The sequence below is a fragment of the Protopterus annectens genome, chromosome 2.part1, assembly GCF_019279795.1.
Source record: "Protopterus annectens isolate FY-2018-M chromosome 2.part1, PAN1.0, whole genome shotgun sequence".
Taxonomy (NCBI): Eukaryota; Metazoa; Chordata; order Ceratodontiformes; family Protopteridae; genus Protopterus; species Protopterus annectens.
This window is the reverse complement of record NC_056729.1, coordinates 1876812344-1876834547: the sequence shown is the minus strand read 5'-3', so window position 1 is coordinate 1876834547 and position 22204 is coordinate 1876812344. Positions and strand designations below refer to the sequence as shown.

Here is a 22204-nt window from a genome sequence, read left to right as displayed (position 1 = left end):
AGCAGAAAATGAAAACGTTCTCTTACCTACGAGGTCCAATACTTTGGCTTCCTTGTCACCAGGTGAAGGGTTAGTGTTCGATATCAGTATATCCACAGCAGAAGGTACAGTGGATATAGTGGCTGGGGACTCGTTTAAGGTGCGAGAATATAAATGCATCAGTTTGAAACTCTTTATACATCTTATTGTGCTTTTTCATGGACTGACAGTTGGCATCAAGATGACTGCAAATAGCATTTAACATTCTCCATCCTGGCAGAATAGGAGGGATGGGTGAGGACAGAGGAACATCCACATGCATCGTAATATCTCCTCAGTTCAGGGGTACACCCATTTATTTCCATAAAAACAACTAATTTGTCCTGGCTATAGAAAATTCCTCCACGAGGAAGACCGTAAACATTTTCTTCAGTCAGAAAGATGGGCTTATGAATCTGAAGGAGAAGCCCTGTCTCTGTTATAATCAGAATCATCAGACTCTGCTTCCTTAGAAATTACTTTATAAGGGATGTTCACATGTAATGGCTTCTGGACACCAGTACTCATGGCCTGTAATGCATGCTTTGTTAAGGTAATAAAATCATCTTTCTTAACTGCAATTACTTTTTGGGACAATGTTTAAGGTTTTGTTTTTTTTTTAATTTATAAGAGCTCCTGTGGAAGAAGACAGACTCCAAGGAGGGACATTTGACCAGTTTAATGGACTCTTACGGTTACCCCATGGAGAACCTCCTGTACGGTCTTCCAGCCCTAGAGAATATGGTTCTCCTATGCCTGCACTGGACACTGGAATAGCCAAAGAAGACATGCCTGACCCCCATGTTAGTGGTGGCTGAAAGAACTGCACTAGAGGAAGACTGAAAAGTGAGCGAGTGGTCTGAGGAACAATCCAGTGGTCATAGCAGGCTCACTCTATATTGGCTGAAGCGTAGACTGAGCCAGTAGCAACAGCAAGGGCTCCTTGGTAAGTGCTTTTTTTTTCTTTTTAGGAACAGAGGAAGTGGAACCAGCAAGACTACAGTAAGTTATCCATGCTGTAGCAGAGAAGACAAGCCAGAAGCAGTAGGTTTTGCTGGAGCAAGTCTATTGGAAGGTAAGCTGTCACCTAGTGTACACAAGCAGCACACGACCTCACTTCTTGTCCCAGCCCACTCACAAAGTAAAAGCACTCGCAGGACTCAAATTTCCGGTCAGCTCTCTTTTTACAAAGTTAAATATAATGACAGAAAAAGAAAAATAGCAAGTAGGTTGTCAGAAAGTGAATTTAAGCACTTCTCTGTAAAAACACATGCCTGCCCAACTCAAAAATAAAAATTGTACACGCAGAACCTATACTTTCACAAAATTACCTCCTAATTAGCTAAATAACACAGATGTGTGTTCTTTAACACATTGGCATCCTATCTAGAATCAGTCTCTCTGTTTGTATGTACAGTATATGTTAAGACAAGCTCCAGCTCCCCCATGACCTTAACTGGATTAAGGGAAAAAAATCTGAAGTATGAATGAATATACTTTTACTGTCTTTCGTGAAGTACATTTTTCATGCGTGTTTGATAGGGGCTTGTACTGATTATTGTTTATATAGTTTTTCATGTTTATTGTTGCAATTTAAAAAAATATTTGTTAATGTTGTGCTTAGTGTGACTTTGTTGTAGCAAGTGTTAAAATGCTTTAAATGCACACTAATGTGTAATGCATGCAGTCACTATTACAGATAACAAGGGCTTCTGTGGTCAATGTGAACTAGGCCTGATGACTGAGATGAAGTATAGAGGGCATGCCAACTCTTTGTTATTGATATGGATAAAATATCTGGGGCAGCAGATCAGGTACATGTTTTTACCTCACCCTGATATATAGTTTTAAGGTAAATATCCGTCTCAGCCACTCAACCAAGAACTCCTCACACACACACACACATATATATATATATATATATATATATATATATATATATATATATATATATATATATATATATATATATATATATATATATATATGTACATGACTCCTCAACTGCTAGAAATATCATGTTTCCACTGGATTCCAAACCAAACTCCAAGCAGCTTTCACTTTTCCAGCTAGTTATTAAAAAAACAGGACTATGTTTGGTCAGGTTCCTGGAAATGTGAACAATGAGACAAGTTAATCTGTTAACACTCCAACCTAATGTGCAACTTAGGTCTGCCCTTAGGACACCATAATAATTAAACTCCTAACATGATGGGCAAATGCAAAGCCAAGCTGAACGTGTTACAAACTCATTCACTATATATATTTCCTGGCTGAGGGTGAAGGTCCATCCCCCCCTCAGCACAAACCTGCTCTTTAAGCTCATCAATGGTCTTCTCTGCTTGCTTCATTTCCTCCAGCAGCTTGTCCTTCTGCTGGCGAAGAGTGTCCAGGTCAGTGTTCTTCTTCTCCGTCAGCTTCTGAAGTTTCACATGTTCCTGCTTTTCAGAGGCAGACAGGTCACGCATTCTGAGGAAGGAGAAAACAGCAAGAAAGGCATTTATGCAATTCCCATTCAGGTTCCCCTTGCAATGTTACTATAACTAAATGCACTAAACATCTGATAAGTGATAACCTCTTTGTCTGACTCAAAGCAAAAAACAAAGATGGCCACATAGATGAAGGGAAAAGCAGTGAACACCAACACAGGTAGACGTGCATATCAATCAATTTAGATACCATAGTTGGGACAAAAGCTATTAAAAGGGTTACACATTTTTTTGTCCAATGTCATTTTTTCCAAGTGCTGCTTAATATAAGACAATAATAAAATGAAGAAACTGGATAAATTCTCCAAATAAAATAGTACATTCTTGGAGGATGTTACAATTACTTACTTAATTTCAAATGTTAAACTAGCAGAAGTTCACCTTAAGAATAAACAAACACGTTTAGCAAACTACCCAAGGCAAGAAACGAACAAGTGTGAAATAAAATAAGTCATGGAATGCTAATTCAGTTATTATATCAGGGCATGAAACCACAATAAGAACCATTCTAAAAGGCTAAACAAAGCAAACTGCTACAAAAAAAAAAAAAAACTATCCAAAAAGCAACTGCATTTTAAAGTGTCAAATAGGTGCAGCTTCACATCAGCTACAATGATGAAATGGATGGCCCAAATCTGAAGAGTACTCAATCCTCTTTCAGAACTTGCTTGCTATGCTGATGGCAGAGACATGGGGGGGGGGGGTACAGATAAGGTAGACCCTCACTTTAAATAAAACTGATGCATCACTATTATCAGTTCAAGTATGTGTACGCAATGGTTACTTCCTCTTCTGATATCCCCAATTCAAAATCTCTCTCGTGTGTGTGTGTGTGTGTGTGGGGGGGGTTGCATACTTCCTGCTAATTTACACAATATTAGTCACTTGAAAACTCACTCAAGGCACAACCTGCAGGCCAGGAAAAAAAAATACTTGATGAGCATACAGAAAAAAAAAAATCAGAAGCCAAAAGGTCCATCACGGTCTGTGAATACATTTATTATACGTGAGAAACAGCTGAAAACAACGAAAACAGGAAAAAAACAAGTCCCCATGAAAGCCAAAACTATGTCCAATGGCAGCAATTCAGAAATATAGTGCAAAAACCAAGGTGCCAAAGGAGGTCCGACTCCTAGGAATGTGGTTCAAACAATAATTTCACGTGAAGTGACCATCAAGTGAATAAAACAGTGTCAGCAGGGATGTTAAAGCAAACACTGGGAGCAGCTCTGCTTGACAGAATTTTTAACTGAGTGGCTAGTCACCTGATGGCAACACCCAAAGGAATTAACAGTTCACTTAGAGAAGTTTGCTTAGGTATTGCAATCCTCCTCTCCCCATCACAAAATGAAACAAATAACCATTTCTTCCCTCCAGAACTCAAGTGCTATCGACAAATGCCATAACAGGGCACAAGCAGGACTTGAACTCTTTCTCATTAAGAAGGTAAATAGGCAACCTTGACGTCACTCTCCAAAGGAAATGTGAAACTATCCAGAGGACATCAGATCCTTGGAAAAGTCCAAATATGGTTCCCTAAATGTAAGAGCCTGAAGCTTCCATTAGACCTCAAACAGCTGTTAGCTGGGAAAAAAATCTTCCAAATTACAAACTACAGAGCAACCAATTCAGCCATTTCAAACAGGGAATGGGCAAAGAAAAGATATATCAGAGGTGGACAAAGACAGAGAACAAACTTCTTTAAGTAACTGCTTAACCATATCTGCCTGCCACAAGTCATGAGTGATGCCACTGATATGCACTGTGACTGTGGAATAATAGTGACACTGCAGGATCACCTGGAAAATAAAGTATGTGGCATAGGAAAGCTTCCACTAGGCGTAAGTCGCATCTGAAAGTTGGGCTGGAGGGTATGTCAGGATAAAGAGATCTTAGCTAGCAGCCAGGCCCTGATATGTAGCTGTCTTTTGACTGAGCCAAATTGACTAATGCATAAAAAAAAAAAAATGGTGTCTGAATTGTGGCCTCCAGCAATCAGCTGTTGCTTGAATGAAAATTACATGTTTTTATCTATTTACTGCTTTTGTTTACCAGGAAAGTCCAGCTGGGGTCAAAACCCATTTTCAGCCAAGCAGAACAGATCCAGTACAACACAACTGCACACAGACAGTGACATCTAACATAGCTATATACTTAAACATGGGATGTGACAGTTTCATACAGTAAATACACAAGTATGGAGGACAAGAAATCAGTAGCAGAAATTACTACTTGAGCTGGAATGCAAGAGGGCTGATGGTTTATAAGCAGTGTGTTTGTGGGGGGGGGGGGGATAATTAAAAAAAAAGACCCATAGCATCAAATGTCTTATACAGAGCCCTTTTCTATAAAGCTATATCTCTGGGGCTGGGGGAGGTCATGCCTCTAAACCAATAAGTAGCCAAGGTGGACTCCCTAGTCTACTAGCACAGCAGCTCTCAAGAATACCCAAAATAGGACTGGCTAAAAGAAGGCAAGATCCATGTCATCACTGATGGAACACTGTCTACAACCCCAATGCCTGGTGACTCTACTAATCTCACCCTTCCACTGTAATACGACAATGTCAACTGTGAAGTAGAACCTTGGAAGCAGGCTGTCCTCAATTTCAGGAGAGTCAGATGCTGGACATTCCAACAGATCCTCATCCAGAATGTCAGTGACATGATCTCCTCAGTCCTCCTTATGTGCAGATGATGACAGACATTATGTAGTGTCCAATTCTGTCCTGCTAAAAGCAATCCAATTAAAGAGGCTCAAAAAGGACTTCGAGTTTATGGAGACCCCCAAGATCTCTAATGACAGAAGCAATGAAGCCAAGCAAGCTAGGAAAGAGTCCAAGAGCAGGGTCACTATTAGCCAGTCCAAGAAGGGGAAATATCTGGAGGTCACTCTCCTGCAAGGTCTTGGCAACCATGGCTACCACCATGGGAAACCCTCAGAGAGAGTAGTCCAGAAAGAAATGCAGTATACTGCACACTGACAATGCTGCCCATCAGAGAGAGCTGAATGAACCACTCAGGCAGAACCCACAGGATGATCCAGAAAGCATTCAGGGCACCAGAGGTAAGACCCTCTGGTTAGTTATCATGCCAGATGTGCAAGTTAAAGTTGTTTTTGTCCAGGATAACACTGATGTCTCACTTCCTCTTCACAGCCAAGCAGGAGTAAAACCCCTGAACTCTTACCAAAGAATAAAGGGTCCTAAAAGCCATTTTGAGAAGCAGAATATAAACAAACAGCTTGATCTCTTAGGAGAGCTACTTCTGTGGGCAGATCTATGAGTAATAACATTTGGCCTGCAAAACCAAGCCGAGAAACAATCAATTCCTGCTGATGGCTGTTCCAAGTCGTAGTAGGCTAGGAAAATCACCTCCCCTCCCAAACAACAACCTTAGACAAAGGTCAGAACTGTGAATGGTTCAAAGTTCCACTGGCAGTTATGAGGCAAACAATCCAAGAGGCCGTTAAGCAGCTTCACCTAAAACTCCAATTGCTTCAAAGCACTCCCTGGTTACGGGACTTCATCACTGTCATACAGCAGATAAGAGACCTTCTTACCACAGGAAGTAGTTTGTGAACATCCCATTATCTTTGTCCCTTGTGCTTTCAGATTTCCCCTAGTACGACTGGGAGGGCCGCCCCTTAGGCAGCTTAACCAAGATAACAGGTACAGGCTAGTAGACCAGAGTCTGACAACACATCACATTCTTCTCTTTCTAGAGAACTGATGCAGCCTAGAGGTAGAGGAGGCACCATAAAGACATTCTAAAATAGTCAACTCCCTTTTCTTTTTTAAGAGATCTTCATCTAGTTCCTGACAGGTCCTCTCAAACATAAATTTTCAATGGAATGGAGCTTTTAGAATAGTTCACCTGAGGTTGTCCTTCAAGCAGAAATGGCTCACTCATGACATCCAGTGCAGCAACAAAGCATCAGTACAAAGTTCAGGAGTGTCTATCAGCTTATCTACAGCCTGCCTAAAAAGAGAGGACTAAAACCTGGACAGGTAAGAATCTAATCTCCAACATGACAGAGAACACCTTCTTGTTCATTCTGTTCAAAAACAGACTCAAGATTGGGTAGCAAGGTAGAAAAATGTCATTTGATGGAGAAAAAAAATATAAAGGAGTCTGCAACTAGGATGCTTCATCTAGAGGTCACTTTGCTGTGATGTATACTTATAAAGGGCATTTATAAAATACCTAAAATACCTAAAGTATTTATAAAATACCTAAAGTACCTACAACTTACAACAGCCCACAAACTCATCTTTAAACCAGCAGAATACCCCTCTCTTGCTAAATCTCTAACACCCTACACACCTACCCGTACCTTGAGATCCACAGGCCAAAACCTCCTGCATGTACACAAACCCATCCACCCAACTGGTAAACTACTATTATCCCACACTCTAGCCAAACTATGGAACAATCTCCCCACACCACTACGTAATATACCTAGCCACAACAATTTCAAATCCATGCTTCTCTCCCATCTCTCCTCCAAATGGGAATGTCCTTCACATGCTCCCATCTAAAACTCGCACACTACTAACTCCACACCTAAATCATCATTTCTTTGCCTACTTTAACTTAATTCAGAGATCTTGCTCAGAACACCTTTTCATAAAACTTTTGCATGCATGCCTCTGGCCTACCTTACTCATTCTCAAACTTTCATAGTTTGTTTTTCTTATCCATTGTACCCATAATATTGTTTTCCTCTGTAATATTGTTAATTTGTCTCTATTTGTATGTATTTGTATGTCTGTTTGGGGCTTTTCCCCTCGGGTCTCCACTGAAAAAGGGTAATTCTTACCCAGCTGGACCCAACCCGGTTAACAAATGCAAATAAATAAATAATAAATATTTATCTTCTTGGAAGAGGAGGGAGAATACGGATCATTCTAGGAATCAGTGAAATGTTAGGACAGACCAAATGAAGCACCATCCTCCTCCTTGTATAGATATGCAGTCAAGTATTTCTTGGGATGGGAGGGCACAGCGAACTTAATCAATCCAGGAATTCCTCTGGAAGAAGGATGATCTGAAGAGAAGTATCATATTTGCATATATAAACTGTAATGCTAATGAGCTAGCTATACCGATTACCAAGCCATATGGTACACATTCGATTGTACAGAAATCAGATAGAATATAGAATTCCTGGAGGTTAGACCATCCTGATTCTCGCTCTGTTATTTAATAAAGCTCCTGACCGAATCCACAGTGTCAGGAAGCAGTGACATATCTGCCACAACTGAAGAACTATATTTGCAGAAGTGAAAAAATACATAAGCTTTCATGACCTCTTTTAGTATGCAAATGCAGAAGTACAATTCTTAGTAAAATTGTGAATCAACCATCATTCTGAAATTCCTCAGCTTCAAAGAAACTTGGCTGAAAACTAGAACACATGGAACCACAAATCTGATGGTCTTTTATTTTTTTATTTTTTTTAGCAAGAAACATCTTTACTGAATTATCACTTATGACATAAGCAATCATACATTTATATACAAGAAAACAAACCATACTGACATTCTCAGTTACAAACATTGTACATAATGTATAATCTTCTATACAGTCATTGTCAATCTAACACTACATAGCACATTCAATTCCTGCCTTCTCTTAAACATCATTCCTCTTCAAAAACATTATTCTGCATGTACAGTTTCCGCAATTCCCATTTTATATGCAATTTGCTCCTAACCTTTTCTAAAGATACCATTTTACAGTTCTTTTATCTTTGTTACTATATTCACCACTCCTTGTAGAATAGGTTTAGATGAATTTTCATTTTCTAGTAATTGTTTTTTTAGCAGCCGCCAGAATTCAACTCAGATGCACAGATTGTTGCTAGGCTAATGACCCGTGTGGCCTTTCTAAGCCTATCCAAGTTTTCCCAAAATATTAATAATGTCCTGTATCCAGATAGGACACAGAGGGCCAGGCACTTAAAAACTACCTCTGTCCATAGGGGACATGGATGCCAGGCCTGGTGCAAATATCCTACTCCTCACCCACTGGTCTAGGTTGTGCTTAAAATGGGTAATAGACAAAGTCAGCTTCACAAGGATGGGAAGGTTGTTCCATATGAGGGGCTGTCTCACGGACACATACCTGTCTGTCTAGCATGTTTAAGTCACAGACAAAATTCATGTTCCTAGACCTTGTACTTCTGGTACTGTTTACTTACAAATATGTAGGAGATTCATAAGTGTCAAGTTTGCGGATGCCTTCTAAGCCAGACATAGATCACCTCTCAGCAATCTATAGGACACTGAGTAGAGGGAAAGGCCTTTAAAGCACTGCATAAGGTAGATTTGCTACACCGTGTATTCTTTTTCTACAGAACCTCTGATATCACTCTAGTAGCTGCATATGCCTGGTCAAATATATACAGAAGGAGCACTGTACTCTAAGACTGGTTTGATAAGGTAGAGTACCATGGGATAATGACCTCTTTGGACCCAGATGCTGTCTCTCTACTTATAAGTTGCTCAACATAAAAAGATTTCCTCACCACTGTTGCCATACAGTGGTCGAAGGTTAAGGCTACTCTTTAAGCGAGTACCCAGATCCCTGACCACTGGTTCAACTCTTAGAGGAGTGTATTATCAACATGATAATTAGCCTGGATGGTCGACTTCCCAAAAGGTACAATTATGCATTTCTTAGCACGGAGTTTAAGACCATGGCTTTGGCACCTTTTTTGTCAGAGATGGGGATTCTTCAAGAATGCTTGCCTCTGCAGTGGAGTCTATGATAACCCCCAACTTATAATTAGCTGCAAACTTAGTAAGCCATAAACCTTCCACATTTGCTTCCATTTCAGAGAAGTAGATGCCAAAAAGGAGTGGGTTCAGTACCGAGCCATAGGCTCTCCATTAGTGACTGTCCTCCTCGCCTATTTTGACCTCCTATGTCCTAAGAGTGAGCCAGTTGGCTATCCAGTATGTGATAAAATAGTCATGAACTTCCTTTAACAAAGCTGAACTGCGATGGGTTCACAGTTTTCAGGTTACCTATATCCTCATTTATCATATCCACGATGATTCTTTCCATGGTGTTACGTATGAGATTGGTTAGACTTAAGGGCCTGTAGTTACCCAGATTAGTGGCTGAACCTCCTTTGTGCAGGCAAATCACTGTAGCAATCTTCCATTCCTTAGGCAAAAAACCTGACTGCAGGCTCCAGTTGAAAAGTGATTCAAAGTGGACCAGAAAAGTTATGTTTTATGCTATTTGTTAAGCATCCAAAATGTTATTGGGGCCAATCAATGCAGTTTTTTTGGCATTGGAAAGTACACTGATGATCTGTTTCTTATTAATGGTTGGGGAGACTGTAGTATGCAGCATCTCCTTTGAGTATCAGTGAGGGAGTGTGGGTAGAAATATGAGCTGAACCTGTCAGCCAAAAGGTTGACATCGGCCTCCGGTACAGTGCGAGTGATTTCATTTTCAATAAGTTCTGCACATTGCTGCGTATTAGACCCTCAGGTTATGGACACAGCTACAGAAAGCTCAGTGGTTGTCCTGTGCCTGAAAACTAATTTTTCTTCAAATCTAGCATTTGAAGTATTAATTAACCCTCTCGCCTGCTGGTTTAGTTTGGACAGGGGGCTCTTAGGATGTATAGCTTTCTCCCTCTGCACTTGACCAAGATTGTTTCACTTTTGTTGTATAACTGATTGATACTGTGATTCCACCAAGGTGGCTTGTCTTTAGTTTTTTATTATTAATACAAATGGGCACAGCTCACTCTATCAGTATGGCTGTACAGAGATTTTGTAAATAGTTCAGCATATAGTATGGTGTTTACTGGGTTTAGGGGTGCTTGGAATTTTGCCAAGGTGTCGAGACAGGTTAGCCTTGGAATAGTTCCAAAAGATTTTTGGTTTCGCTAGAACCCCAGATTTAATTTTTATTTCAAGCAATACTGCCTTATGGTCAGACCTGATAAGTGAAGACATTACATTGGGTGAGAAACATTGCCCCCCCACCATGTTTGTTCATAGGAAGGTACTGGGCCTATATAAGCCTAGCCAAAGGTACCCTGGCTTTCGCCACCCAAGAAAATTATTTTCCTGCGCCACTGTCGAGCAGAGCCACAGAAGTGATCCCCGGAGTGAATTTCCTATTTCCCATCCAATCATCAAGATTTTCTTGAAGAGTGCTAATGAGGAGCTTTGTTTGATATAAATAGGTAGTCTGTTCCAGAGTATGGGAAGTCTCTGGGACAGAAATCTATCCCTCCAACATGTTCTGTTTATTGTGGTGACAAGGTTTAGGTCCCTAGAGCGTGTAGCTCGTAGGGATTGGGAACTCATGACCCCTGGTTTACAAAACAGGCAAATCACTGTAGCAATCTTCCATTCCTTAGGCAAAAAAAACTGACTGCAGGCTCCAGCTGAAAAGTGATTCAAAGTGGACCAGAAAAGTTATGTTTCATGCTATTTATTAAGCATCCAGAATGTCATTGGGGCCAATCAATGCAGTTTTTTTTGGCCTTGGAAAGTACACTGATGATCTGTTTCTTAGTAATGGTTGGGGAGGCTGTAGCATGCGGTATCTCCTTTGAGTATCAGTGAGGGAGTGAGGGTAGAAATCTGAGCTGAACCTGTCAGCCAAAAGGTTGGCAATGGCCTCCGGTACAGTGCGAGTGATTTCATTTTCAATAAGTTCTGCACATTGCCGAGTATTAGACCTTCAGGTTTTGGACACAGCTATAAAAAGCTCAGTGGTTGTCCTGTGCCTAAGAAACAAATTTTTCTTCAAATTTAGCATTTGAAGTATTAATTAAGCCTCTCGCCTGCTGGTTTAGTTTGGACATGGGGCTCTTAGTACGTATAGCTTTCTCCCTCTGCACTTGACCAAGATTGTTTCACTTTTGTTGTATAACTGATTGATACTGTGATTCCACCAAGGTGGCTTGTAGTCTTTTTTTTTTTTTTATTATTATTAATACTTGTGAGCACAAGGTCATGGATCTTTGTACCCCTGGTAGGAGAATGGACAATACAGTTGTGTAAAATCTTACTGTAACAGTAGATGTCCTTCTCATCACTGCTGCACTATTCGTTACAGAAGGGATGTCCCACCCTGGGCAGCCCATCATTCGGTCAGTATAAATAAGCTTAAAAGAGATCTTATTTGCACCACACATCAAATACTCCCCACACAGAACACAGGGCACTGAGCACCATTGGGTACTCTTTTCAATCATAATCTAAGCACCGGGTTCATCCCAGATGAATGGAAAATGGCCACTGTTATTCCCTTGCACAAAGGTGGTGCTTCTACTGACCTATTAGCCTGACTAGCCTAATCTACAAGGCCATGAAGCAAATCATCATGGACCTTGTCAACAAAGATATAGGTAACCTCCAAACACTTGACCCTACTCAGTTTGGATTTGTCAAAGGGAGATCATGCCTGTTAAACTTGGTGGACTATGAGAGTCACCAATGCCCTGGATGAGGGGAAATCTGTGCATACAGTCTACCTAGACTTAGCCAAGGCTTTTGACACTACCCCCGCAATCAGTCATCATTGACAAACTCACCCAGCTAGGTATCAACCCCTTATATTCTTAAATGGGTTGCTAGCTGGCTCACTGATTGAACCCATATAGTAAAAATAGGGGAATCCACCTCCAACAGCAGACCTGTAACCAGTGGTGTTCCACAGGGAGTAGTCCTGGAACCTCTACTCTTTGGAATCTTTCTCCAAAGTACATGCAAAAACTAAAGGTCTGTGACTGACAAAGTCTGCTGATGACTGCAAACTGGGAGTGGTCATAGAATCTCCAAATGTGTGAACATCCTAAAGAGGGTCATTTACAAAAACAAATGACTGGTGCCAAAGTCATGGCCTTAAACTCGATGCAAAAAAATGTATCATCCCTTTCAGTAAGGGCGATGATCCTGCTAATTACCACATCAATAGCAACACCTTAAGTACGCACTCAGTGGTACGAGACCTGGACACACAGGTTGACAGCAACCTTAACCTTTAACCACTATGCCTCCACAGTGGAAAGAAGGGCATTCTATATTGCTCATCTCATAAGTAAGGGCAATCCTTCCAGAAAAAAGAAGTTATAACCTCCCTGTACTCTTCCCCTCATCAGGCCAATAATTGAGTACTATACCCCTTTTGGTATGTACCTTTCCAAGCGCCTGCAGCAATTGGAGAGACCACAAAGGTTCCTAAGTCTTCAGCATCTGTCCTATGTGGATCATCTGAAATTACTGTCACTTTATTCGGTTTCATACAGACTACTCAGAGGCAATTGCTGCCTTCCACACAAGGCAATCTCTGACCCTGGTTTATTGGAAACACTGCATCTCCGTAAGTCAAATGGTATATGGATTACTCATTCTAAAGACCTTAACCTGGTATGTGACATTAATAGAACCTACTGGAGGGACAGATTCATCTCCCAGAGGATACCATACCTTTGGAACAGACTCCCACTTCATATTAAACAGAGCATTCAAATGCAGTTTGGATGACTAGATAGGTACCGGTAAATTCACCCTGGGGGTTCCACTTGTGTCCCTCTTGGATAGGAAAAATAGGTGATGACTGTGGAAATAAGGGTAGAAAGTACAGTTTTGTACCTACCATAAATGTAGATGTCCGATAGGAATGCATCTGCAGTCCTTACAAATGGGTTGTCCTGTCATCAAGCAGCCCTTCGGTCGGCCGGATTCCAAAGTCTGGGTCTGGCTTCGGCTGGTGTCGCACTTCACCCGACGTCATAGCTGCAGTTCTTCGGGTATAAAGGCATCAGCCGACGCCATTTTCCTCCGTGTTTCTTGCCCCAGATGCCAGGTGCCCTCTTAGATGGCTAAATTTGGATAAATGCCAATGTTTCCAAATAGTAGAGAGCAAACACATAAAATAAGCATGTATGTACATATATACAAACAAATACACCATAATAGATCCCCCCCAAGCTAGCTGAAAGATGGCAAATACCCTAGGAGTACCACAGAGGGGAAGGCGGGTGGGTAATCCTGACTGCAGATGCATTTCTATCAGACATCTACATTTATGGTAGGTACAAAACTGTACTATGTCCTTCAAGGATGCATCTGCAGTCCTTACAAATGGGTAGAATACCATAGCCAAACTAGGGGAGGAGGAATGAAGAGAGATTATGGTGTAGTTAGGATCCCTTGCAAAACAGCAGTGGCAAAACCTGCTCGGGATCTGGAGTATAAAGGTAAATTATAATGCTTGGCAAATGTATGCACGGAGGTCCAAGTAGCAGCCTCTATAATGTCCTTGGTAGCCACTCCTCGTAAGAAAGCTGTAGTAGTGGCTGTAGCCCTTGTGGAGTGAGGCCTAATGTTCTCTGGAGTTTTCTTTCCATGGAAGGAGTAACAAAATCTAATGCAATTTCCTATCCATTTGGAGATTGTCTGTTTTGAAATTGCTTTTCCTTCCCTTCCTGTTGCATATGCTACCAGAAGCTGGTCAGTTTTTCTATTGCACTTGGTCCTGTCCAGGTAGTAGCGTAATTGTCTATGCACATCCAAGGTATGCAACAGTCTTTCTCCCCTGTTCTGTGGGTTTGGGAAGAATGTAGGTAGGTGGATAGCCTGGTTTAAAGACACTCTGGATACCACCTTAGGCATAAATGTAGGATTTGTTCTCATGGACACTCTGTCTTGATGGAAGATCAGGAAGGGTTGCACTGCCACTAATGCCTGTAGTTCAGAAACCCTTCTTGCTGAGGTGATTGCCAGCAGGAAAGCAGTCTTCCAGGATAAGTATTGTAATTCTGCTGTTGCTGCTGGTTCGAAAGGAGGAAGTGTCAATTTTTCTAGCACAAAGTTCAAGTCCCATGCTGGCAATGGTGGTTTCCTAGGAGGCTTTACATTTTTAATTCCTCTCAGAAACTGCCTGAGCAGAGGATGTGAGAAGACAGGGGGATCCATGCTGTATTCTGCCGAAATAGCTGATGCGTGTATCTTGATGGAGGAATAGGACAGGCCTGTATGGAAGAGCTCTGCCAAGTACTCCAGGATGTTGGCTATGTTTACCAGTGACACATCTTTTCCTTTTGCAGTACTCCAAATGAGATATCTTTTCCATTTTGCTGCATAATTCTTTCTTGTTGAAGGTCTGCGAGCCTCAAGGATAATGTCTTTAACCCTTTGGGATAAGTTTGGGTTAGTTGCTCTTATGTAATATTCCAAGCAGTCAACTGCAGAGTTTTCAGGCTTGGATGCAGGATGTTGTAGCTGTTCTGTGTTAACAGCAATGGGATCAGGGGTAGTGTCCACATTTGTTCCCGAGACATGCTCCTCAGTAATGGGTACCAATGTTGCCTTGGCCAGTCTGGAGCTATCAGAATGATCCTTGGACGTTCCTCTTTGATCTTCAATAGCACCTTGTGCATCAAAGGAAGTGGTGGGAATGCATATGCTGTCAGGTTTTTCCAACTGAAAGATAGGGAGTCCACCCTCCAAGCAAGTGGGTGGTACGTCCATGTGCAGAATTTCTTGAGCTGGTGATTGAGTGGGGATGCAAATAAGTCTATTTGTGGTAGTCCCCATTTTCTTGTGATGGCTTTGAAGATGTCCGGGTGTAGCATCCATTCGTGGGCATCCGTGGTAGTTCTGCTTAATACGTCTGCTAGAATGTTTTCTTTTCCCGGTACAAAAATTGCTTGTAACTGAATGTTGTAGCTCACAGCCACATTCCATAGGTCCAGTGCCATCCGGCATAGAGGGTATGAATGTGTGCCTCCCTGTTTGTTGATGTACCACATAACTGTGGTGTTGTCTGTCCTTATCATCAACTGCCCTTCTTGGAGGAATGGTCAATGTCTGGATTGCCAATTTTACTGCCAGCATTTCCTTTAGATTTATGTGCAGGTGCAGCTGATCTTGAGTCCATAGGCCTTGTATGCACTAGTCCAGCATGTGGGCCCCCCAACCGAGGTCTGAGGCGTCCGTTGTGATGGTTTGGCTTGGTTGAATACTGTAGAAGGGCAAACCTGTGTTTGATTGACAGGCCTGAGCCCACCATAGGAACTCTTGCTTCAGGCAAGGTATTAGTGGAATTTTGGTTTCTAGGCTGTGTCTGTGTTGAGACCATAAATTCTTCAGGTACCACTGTAGCTTTCTCATATGCAGTCTGGCATGAGGGACCAGAATTATGCAGGATGCCATGAAGCCCAGGGCTTGCAGTACTTTTCTTGCTGTTAGATGGTTCTGCTTTGTTAATGCCAAGAAGTAGAGAGGAAGTTGCTCTTGTTTTTCTACAGTTAGGAATGCCATCTGATTTGATGTGTCCAGCTCTGCACCTAAAAAGGTTATTCTTTGGGATGGTATAAGCCTTGACTTTTTTATATTGACTGTATATCCCAGGGCTTGCAGCAAGTAAATGACTCTTTGTAAGTCTTCTGTTAGCTTGTTTTTGTTGTCCGCTTGTATTAGGCAGTCGTCCAGGTAGGGATATATTTGGATTCCCTGGAGTCTGCAATGAGCGATTACTGATGCCAGGCATTTCGTGAACACTCTGGGTGCAGTAGATAAGCCAAAGGGCAATGCTGAGAATTGATAATGCTCTGATCCTGCAAGAAATCTGAGGTATCTTCTGCAATTTGGTCATATGGGGACGTGCAGGTATGCCTCCTTGAGATCTAGAGTCACCAGCCAAGACTCCTTGCCCAGCATGGGAAGAAGCTGCTGTAGGGTCAGCATTTTGAATTTTGGAACAATGAGGAATGTGTTTAAAGCGGACAGGTCAAGAATAGGCCTCCATTTTTTCTCTTTTCTTGTTACCAGGAAGAGTCTGGAGTAAAATCCCTTTCCTTGTTCCATATTTGGTACCTTTTCCACAGCTCTCATTCTTACTAATTGAGCTATTTGTTTTAGAGCTTCTGTCTTTTGATTTGGTGGTAGGTTTGGCATTCCTCTTTTCCCTGGTAGAGTATGGAAATGAAACCTGTAACCTTGGTCTATAGTTTGCAAAATCCACTTGTCCCTTGTGATGCAGTGCCAGTTCTTTGAAAATAAAGCTAGCTTTCCGCCTAAGGGTGCTGCTATCTGTTCCCTGGTAGGCGGTGCCAGAGCCAAGTCACTGTGATTGTCCTGTTGTAGTGGTAGTGGCTGCGTCTGTGCCTCGCTGGTTGTTGCCCTGCCACTGGCAGGCACCCCTGGATTGATTTCTGCCTCTTGAACGCCTATTCCTGCCTCTCTGTGCTTTAGAGGAGTCTGGAAAGGACCAGTTTTTGGAGGGCCAGTTCCTGCTAAACCTTGGAGGTTGGACCCGTAAGAAATCTTTCACTGTTTGTACAGATTTTGCCTTCTCTTCCATTTTCTTCAGTACCTGCTGAGCAGGAGAACCAAATAAATTGACCTTATCCATGGGAGCATCTAATAGTTTTGATTTGACATGATCCGGCAAGGCCTGTTCTTTCAACCATGCATGCCTTCTGATAACTGTGCCAGTCATGGCTGATCTAAAGGAAGCCTCCAGTGCATCATAGCCGCATTTTAAAGAATGGTTACTAACCTGCTGAATGTTATGCACCATTTCCAGAACATATTTCTTATCTAAAGATTCATCAGAGGACAGTTTCTTAGTTAACTGATCAAGCATAAACTCCTGATATTGGATCATATGAAACTGACAGTTCAAGGCCCTAGCTGACAGAGTAGCAGAGGTGTATACTTTTTTACCCCATCTCTCTAAGGACCTGGAATCCCTTTCAGAGGGGAGGGGATTTTTGACAGAGGTAGATGCTACTGCCTTAGGCCCCTGGGAGATAGTCTCGGGATCTGCAAAAGGAGCCTTGTATAAATGGTGATGTGTGTCCGGGACCCTGTAGAACCTATCGGGCTTAGCAGGGGCTGGAGGTAAAGAATCAGGAGCAGTACAAGCATCATTAAATGCATCATCTACAACAGAAAGAACTGGAGGTATAGCTAAAGGCCTATGTTGTGGTAAATGCAGAAAGGTCCTAAGCCTTTTCCTGGAGTCTGAGAAATCTTGACCCTGCCACTGAAATTGTTCCCTCATGGCATGTAAGGTTTCCCCAAAGGAAAATTCCTCAGGAAGAGAGGCAGAAGGAATCGACTCTTCAGCATCAGAGTCTTCGTAAGGAGAATAAGGAGCCTCTGGAGGGTCTGTATTGTCTGAATCATCAGAGGAATCATCCGTGGACACTGGCTCAGGGGGCTCTGCTCTAGGCCTCTTCTCTGGAGGTGGATGAGAGGCCCTGTCTGGATGAGGTTGGGATCCCCTTATTAAAGAGATGAGATCCTCTGCCAGAGAAAGCATTTGGGAACTGGAGCTGGGCCTGTGAGAGGGGGGCTTAACAGGCACAGACTTAGTAGTTTTGGCTGCTTTAGCCCTGGCAAAAGCCTTAATGGACATGGCTGCAGGAGGCCTAGCAGCTCCACGTGCAGGGGTTGATGCATCCAAGGGAATAGTGTCCGATAATTCCTGAGAAACCACAACAGCAGGTTGGATTTCAGAGGCCGATTCTACCAGGTTAGAAGAGGCCTCGGTAGAAGGCATGGATTCGGCTGAAGCAAGGACCGCTTGCTCGGTTTCGGCCGAAACAGAGACACTCACGATTTGCTTAACCGCGGTTTCGGCCGAAACCGCGGACCGCGAGTGTCGGTCCTTTTCTTTGCGTTTTTTGGTAATTTGTGTAGTCGGAGGATCAGACGGCATAATATACGCAAAATCAGAGCCGAAAAACTGCTCAGCAAACTCCGACCGACGTCTAAGCGTCCGTCGGTTAAAAGAAGCACAGGCTAGACAAGCTGCTACGTCGTGGTCTGGGCCTAAACAAGGTAAGCAGTAAGAGTGGAAATCTTTATGAGGTATTTGTTTCCCACAAGTTAAACAGTTATTCACTTTTTCTGACATCGGCTGAGGCAAGAAAGAGTCCCCAACGGGGTACTTAGCTTTTTAGAAGTCTTCGAAGTAGTATTCGGTAGTAGTAATCTCTGGATCTGACCGACCGGCACTTGCGAACAGCTTCTGCTTCGGGCGCCACGCAGCAAGAAAGACTGAGGAAAATGGCGTCGGCTGATGCCTTTATACCCGAAGAACTGCAGCTATGACGTCGGGTGAAGTGCGACACCAGCCGAAGCCAGACCCAGACTTTGGAATCCGGCCGACCGAAGGGCTGCCTGACGACAGGACAACCCATTTGTAAGGACTGCAGATGCATCCTTGAAGGACATCTTGGCTAGGCTTGTAAGAGCCCTAGGGCCATTAGCCTAGTAACTTCTTTTGATTGTATGAAAAGGGAGCAACTCAGACGGATGTTCTTACTATCCTGGACAAGGCTAGGTTACTATCTACAGCAGTTCCTAGACCCTGACTAGTGAATCAACTTTAAAAGGTGTTTTATTGATGAAGTAGTTAATGAGGGTAGGAGACTTCCCAAAAGGTATGACAATGCATTTCTTTGCATTGAGTTTTAAGCCATGGCTTTGGCACCAAGCTTTTGTGTGTATAAGACCTTCCTGAAGGGTGTTCTCTTCTTGACAGGATTCTATGATTGCTCCCAGTTTACAATCATCTGGTTAGCCAGAGGCCTTTGACATTGGCTTTGACATCAGAGATGATGATGCTAAAGAGAAGTGAACCAGATTACAGCTCTAGGGGACTCCACTGGTGACTGGTCTCTTTATGGAGGTGGTCTCACAGATTCTAACCTTCGGGGTCCTATCAATAAGCCAGCTAGCTATCCTGTGTGTTATACAGTGGTTTATACCTAGCTCCATAAGTTTGTTGGCAATGCCAGAGAGGGGTATTGTACCAAATGCTTTAGCCCGATCTAGGCAGGCAGTATGAACCTTTCCCCTCATCCATTACCTTAGGGACCTTTTCAAAGTCGTCCAGTAAGCATGACCTTCCTTTGACAAAGCCAAACTGGTATGGAACCAATTCCTGGAGGTCTCCTATATCCTTGTTGATAATTTCCATGATGATTCATTTCATGCCTTTACAAATGAGACTAGTCAGACTAATGGGTTTGTAGTTTCCAGGATGTATTAAAGGTCCTCCCTTATGAAAGGGGATGCTGGTCACAGTCCTCCATTTAAGTGGCACAAAGCCTGTTTAAAGACTATAGTTAAATAATGACTCCAGGGATCCTGATAACTCATATTTTAGACTATTCAGGATGCATCCTTGGATGTTATCAGGATGTTGCTCTTCAATACACCTCGTGTTTGTTTGCTGTTAGTTACACAGAGGGAAAGTTCTTAAATACTATACACTCCCACTGCTGTCATTTGAATCACCACCATATCTACAGAATTTTGTCAGCAGCACACTTAGACTAAAGCACAACATAGTCAATGGCATTAAACCATGCAACCATCCCAGATGCAAAACGCATCACACAATTTGTACAGCTTCCAACATAGCAATTTCACAGAACAGAAGTTTTCAAAGTACAGAGTTTAAGATAAGCCACATTTTAGAAGTGCATGTAATCAAGTGATCTCTGCTGACATACAAGGCCATTTCCAACCCAGAAGTGAGGGACATGCTCCACCTACAGAAAACCTTATCCCCTCGAGCCACACACTCTAGGGATCTAAACCTCACCACAACAACAAATAGGACGTGCTGGAAGGATAGATTCCTGTCCCAGAGACTTGCCATGCTTTGGAACAAGACTCCAATCTACATTAGGCAGAGCTCCTCACTAACACTCCAAGAGAAACCTTGACAAGTGGATGGGAAACAGAAAGTTTACCTGGGGATCACTTCAGTGGCTCTGCTGGACAGAGGCACAGGGAACTAATCTAAGGGGGCAGTGAAAGAGAACAACACATTCTGGCTAGGCTTATAAATGCCTTCGGGCAGATAGCAGAGTACCTACCTATGAACTTAAGTGCATGAAATGTCCACAGTAAGGTTATTTAGGAGATAGGTCAGCCACTCAGAACTAGGATGAATGTCTATAGACACTCAGCTACAAACAAGATAATGGTCTTATTATTCTGTATAAGATACGACAGTTATGTTTTTTCAGAGAAATTTCCATATACCTTTAGAAAGGAGAACAATGGAGATTAAGCTAATTGAACTGTTCAATCTGACAGTCAGTGGTTTGAACCTGGATATTCAATTTATGAGTCACTATAGTATTTAAGAAAGTTTCTCCCTGAACAGCTAACAGTGGACACACACAAGGTGTACTGAAGAGCAACGTTTTTTTATTTTTCTGGTAATGCACACTTTTACTCATGACTAGAGAGTAGTTATTTTCACACAAGATAATATTCTAATCAGTATGACTGGTATAGGGAGAGAGCTAGTTGATATGATGGGACAGAAGGAAGGTTGGTACATTGTGTGTGCAAGAGACCAGATGGAAGGGGAGTAAGGCTAGGTGTATCGGAGGTGGGTTCAAATTGTTTTATCATGGTGTGGATGGGAGGAGAAATGGAGTAGGAGTTATCCTGAAGAAACAGTATGCTAAGAGTGTTTTGGAGGTGAAAAGAGTGTCGGATAGAGTGATGTTTATGAAGCTGGAAATTGATGGTGTAATGATGAATGTTGTTAGCGCATATGTTCCACAAGCTGGGTGTGCGATGGATGAGAAAGAAAAATTTTGGAGTGAATTGGATGAAGTGGTGATGACTGTACCCAAGACTTCAGGGGGGAAACAGAGGGAATAGACTCCGCAGCATCTGAGTCTTCATAGACAGGGAAGGGGTAATCCTGTTCCTCAGAGTCTGATGAGGAAATGGATCCCTGATCAGAAGGAGGTAAATCTTCCTCCAGTCTAGGCCTTTTGTCAGGAGGGGGCTGGGAACCTCTGATAAGGGTAATCAGGTCCTCCGCCATTTTGAGCATCTGTTTTTTAGGCATAGGGGCCTGTATGGGAGTCTGTGGACCCAGTTTCTTAACCTTTGGAAGGTTAGGGTATGACTTAACAAAAAGAGTCATCGGTTTAAAGACGCCTTCTGAAACCGAAGGCCTGTCCATAGTCTCCGGATCGCTGCCAGGGCTGGCGTCTGTGAGTTGAGGAGGAACCGGTTCCAGTGGCCCAGTAGATTCTGACTGAGAGGTAGTCGTATTTTCTAAATCTGCGGTAGTCAGGGGCTGCGTAGGCGCCTCACTGAATACCGAAGATCCGGCGGCAGGCCTAACCGAGACCTCGGTATCTGGTCTAGGTCTAGGCTGCCGGTCTTTGTCCTTGCGTTTTTTAAACATAGCGGTAGTTGGAGGTTCCGACGACATAATGTAGTTGAAATTTCTGCCAAAATAATGTCGGGCGGTATCAGCCCGACGCTTAATAGTGCGTTTATTGAACCTAGCGCAAAACCGACAACCAGAAACGCCGTGGTCTGTGCCTAGGCAAGGAATACAATAAGAATGAAAATCCTTATGAGGTATTTGCTTCCCACAAGAAATACAATTATTAACTTTGTCTGACATTGGTCTGAGGCAAGAAAAGTTTCCCCAATGGGGTACTTAGCTTTATAGAAGACTTCGGCTGAAATTCTGTTAGAAAATCTCAGGAGCTGGCCGACCGGCACTTGCGAACTGCTTCTGCTTCGGGCACCACGCGGCAAGAAAGACAGAAGAAAATGGCATCTGCTGCCTCTTTTATACCCCTGCTGCACTGACGTCAGGGAAGAAGTGACGACAACAGATGCCAGACCAAGGCTTTGGAATTCAGGC

The 22204-nt window shown here is 42.7% G+C and overlaps 1 protein-coding gene across 7 annotated transcripts in view; it reads right to left on the bottom strand.

The window, feature by feature from the left end:
- The window catches only part of DCTN1 (dynactin subunit 1), a 1835652-nt gene that overhangs the window by 933474 nt on the left and 879974 nt on the right, over nt 1-22204 (bottom strand). For all 7 annotated transcript variants that reach the window (XM_044063298.1, XM_044063299.1, XM_044063300.1 and 4 more), the window contains one exon: nt 2328-2487. In XM_044063298.1, the coding sequence (XP_043919233.1) occupies nt 2328-2487 (160 nt within the window). The remainder of the gene's footprint in view (nt 1-2327; nt 2488-22204) is intronic.